The sequence below is a fragment of the Papilio xuthus genome, unplaced genomic scaffold (genome assembly GCF_000836235.2).
Source record: "Papilio xuthus unplaced genomic scaffold, Pxut_1.1 DF826584.1, whole genome shotgun sequence".
NCBI classification, from domain to species: Eukaryota; Metazoa; Arthropoda; class Insecta; order Lepidoptera; family Papilionidae; genus Papilio; species Papilio xuthus.
In genome coordinates this window covers 8,798-12,609 of record NW_013532065.1, presented here as the reverse complement: position 1 = coordinate 12,609, position 3,812 = coordinate 8,798, and the positions used below count along the sequence as shown (strand labels likewise).

General features: G+C 32.7%; 1 protein-coding gene across 1 annotated transcript; it reads right to left on the bottom strand.

Annotated features, from left to right (window-relative positions):
* Positions 1-3,032: 3,032 nt before the first annotated feature.
* Positions 3,033-3,772, bottom strand: LOC106122991 (myrosinase 1-like). Its single transcript, XM_013319134.1, has 2 exons — positions 3,540-3,772; positions 3,033-3,329 (listed from the first exon to the last, which is right to left on the bottom strand). Exons 1-2 carry the CDS (start codon positions 3,713-3,715, stop codon positions 3,164-3,166), a joined length of 342 nt encoding a protein of 113 aa, XP_013174588.1. The 5' UTR covers positions 3,716-3,772; the 3' UTR covers positions 3,033-3,163.
* Positions 3,773-3,812: the final 40 nt, after the last annotated feature.

Sequence of the window (3,812 nt, the reverse complement as noted above, 5' to 3'; positions counted from 1 at the left end):
GTTAGTATGCACAGAGATTTAAAATTTAAAATATGTACTTATTTACAACCTAATGTCAATTGAACAGATTTGAAATTTGAGCGATTAAATTTTTTTGCATCTACCGTACATCTTAAAGCTCTAAGACTTAAGATAAAAATGTTGAAAATGCGTTATGTTTTATTTACTTTTGTCATATTTAAAATCGATCATTGTTCCTGACGCGCAAACGGACACATCTCAAGAAGTAGATACATGTGGGGTGCTACTTAGCGGATTTCTTAGGGGTTGAAGTTTTAGGGGTTGCGGAGGGCGAGGTGTAGGTATAACCGAGACGTATCACCGTATCACGAATGATGGAACTTTACAAATTGGCTCGGTAAGTATGGAGTACACTTTTTTTAAATTTTTTCTTAATTTTAATTTGTTCCATTTTATTGTGATTTTCTACTGAGTCTTTAAGTGATCACTGAGTTCTTAATGTTGATTTAATATTAAGTATCTACACTAAGTGACTGTTTAAATAATCATTAAGAGACTATGACTTGCGATAGTGGAAGCCAAAGACATCAATTTTAAACCGCGCGGGATCATTCAATTTACATTATGCCCTAAATGTTCCTTATTCCTGTTTCTGTTAATCCAATATACTTGTTTTTTTTTTAATTATCTTTAGGTTATTTATGTATTTCCTGTTTACAATTGTTTTCTTTTATAAAAACAAAATGGCGTTAAATAAATAAGTTCCCGCCATTTTAATGTAGCTGTCACACATCGCTCCGTCAGTATTTTACGCAAACCGGCAAATATAATAAAAGCCTCTCAGACACCACCCTCAAGACATAGCTATTTCTATATATTACACAAATCTTATCTTATGTACATTTATTTTAAATTCTTTGAATTGACGCATATTTAAATATATACAATGTTATTATTAAAAGCATGATTCCGAGGTAAATTGTTATAATGTCGTAAGTAATCTCCAACAATTGTTGTGCATAGCTTTTGCCCGTGAAACCTTCCGCGCGGAATTAAAAAAGCCTTAGTAAGTAGCCTATGTGTTCTTCCAGACTGTGTTCTACATCTATGCCAAATTTCATCAAGATCCGTTGAGCCATTCTGGAGATAAACTCAAGAATTATTTTAACTTATTTCTATACAGTTTTAATAAACGCCGCGTCTAATCGAGATCTTCTGAGACTAAAATGCCCGTTTAAAAATTGTTACTTTCAAAAGTTTACTTTGAGAGCGTCGGTGGCTCAGGAGTCAAGCACTTGACTTGCAATCTGCAGGTCCTGAGTTCGAATCCCGCCATGTACCAATGTGTTTTTCGATTTCCGATTTACATGTGTTTATCCGACGTTCTTACGGTGAAGGAAAACATCGTGATGCTGCACATATCTGAGAAGAAATTTAAAGATATGTGTGAAGTCAACCAACCCGCATTAGGCCAGCGTGGTTGACTATGGCCTAATCACCCTTAACTTAGGGTAGGCTCCGAGCTCCTCGGTGGGGACTTGTAGTGAGCTTATGATGACTTTTCAAAGAATTTAGCCTCAGAAATCAACGGTAAGACGTAGTATAAAATAATGATAGTTTTGGCATATGTTTACGTTTTATTTAGGTAAATGTATCGCGGAAAAAAGGCATAAAAAATAATTTATAAGTAGCATAAAGATAGCATACAAGTGTACCAACGCGAATCAATGTGATCCGATTTTGGATTTCATTGTGAAGCACCCATCACACGTCTCATTGACTTTTGAATAGATAAATTCAATCACAAAATAAGTTTTATGACCTTTGGAATAAAGGTTATTTCTCTTTATCAATTTTTATTGAGACATTATTAATTTGTTATTGGATTTTGAATTATAATACATTGAGTTAGGGTTTATTTTTGTATTTTCTTGCTTCTTGTTAAGTACTAAGTAGTGATACTTGTTCATTATAGACCGCCACCCGCGGTGTTTGTTTGAAAATGCCGCGTTTTTTTAACCTACCTTCACTTTTGTTGGGAGGTTTTTTTTTTCTTTTATATTCTTTTATCAAACGTGAACTAAATACCGTATATAATGAGTTTAAAGATTCGATATTGTTTTGTTATTTTCGAGGGCTGTCATATTCTTTGTTGTATTTGTTATAGTTTGTTTTGATGAAACAAAATAACAATTTTTAAAGCTATTGTATTTCATATTTTGTGTTTTGGTGAGGGATTGTTTATTGATTTACTTTCTGATTTTACATAGGTCGGATTTAAACTCCTACTAATATTGTAAATGCGAATGTTTAGATGGATGTTTGTTTGATTATCTCCAGAACGGCTGCATCTTGATGAAATTTGATAAATAGAATGGTCTGGAAGAACGTATAGACTACTAATTAAGTTTTTTAATACCACGCGGACGGAGTCGCGGGCGACAGCTAATTAGAGAGCATATTTACAAAATCAAAAGAGCCTTCCCAATTTCAATATATTTGATGTCATAATTATTGCCACCAAGTCTTTAAAGCTGTTGTTTAACTACACCGAGGAATTGTAATATAAATATAAATCTAAAAAAATTGACCATCATAATTATTGCGTCGTTCGTATTCGGAATATTACACAAGTGCTGCCATCTGTGCTGTTTAAGAGCTTAGTAATAAAAACTGTCGACAGCGCCATCTAGTATGTGATAGCGATATCAAAATTTTCGTTTTGTAGTAGGAAATGAAGTAGGCAACCACCAACAGATGGCGACGTACATATTTTTATTAATGGAAACAAATGTATGTGAAATTAAAAAAGTACAACACGATAAATTTATATATAAAAGAAAGTCGTGTTAGTTACACTATTTATAACTCAAAAACGGCTTTACCGATATGGCTGAAAATTGGTGAGGAGGTAGCTTAGAGCCAGGAGACGGACATAGGATACAATTTTTTATTTTTTTTATTTTTTTATTCGAATTTATGCCTTGAAGAGCTGCTTTTTATTTAACTTAATAACATTATAAATGCGAATTTTTAGATGGATGTGATGTGGATAGATGGATGGGTGGGCTAAATTAATTAAATTTTATATATCCACGCGGACGGAGTCGCGTGCAACAGCTATTTATTTCTAAAGTATCGTATCACCAAATTAAAGCAAGTATCTAATAATAATTTAATCTTATAACTTTTTAAACATAAATTACAAATCAACTCTTTTCGGTTTACTTATTTTCAAGTTTTTCGGTTCCCAATTATCTTCTATTATTCTATTTTTTATTATTCTTTTGTATACATGCGCAGAGAGACGAGCTGTTCTTGTTTTCTCTTCTGATTCAAAATCAACCTCGTATAGTCCGAAGCGTTCACTGGAACATAGAGAAGAAAACATACAGAATATTATGCTTTTTTTATTACTTAACTTCAGTAGAAGTCGAACAGCTACAAAATTTTACCACTGAAACATACTTTTTTTTAAATACTAGCAGATTTTTTTTTAGTAAATTAAATATTTTTTTTATACTGCTATCTCTTTTTATTTTAAACAGAGTGAGAGGGATAACAATATAACATCTTACCTACTACCCGCTATCCATTCGATGTTATCCATTAGACTCCATACAGTGTAACCCATTACTTCTGTACCATCTTCTATGGCTAGTAATAAAGCGTTTAAATATCTCCTCATATTCTCTGCCCTGCTTCTATCCCATAGACCAGTCTTTGTTGACCAGCCATTCTCTGTTATGAACATTGTTGGATAATCGTACCGTAAATTAAGGAAAATACATAACTTGTATAGACCATAAGGAGCACTCTGAAATTCAAGAAAAGATTAAATGAATTACTTT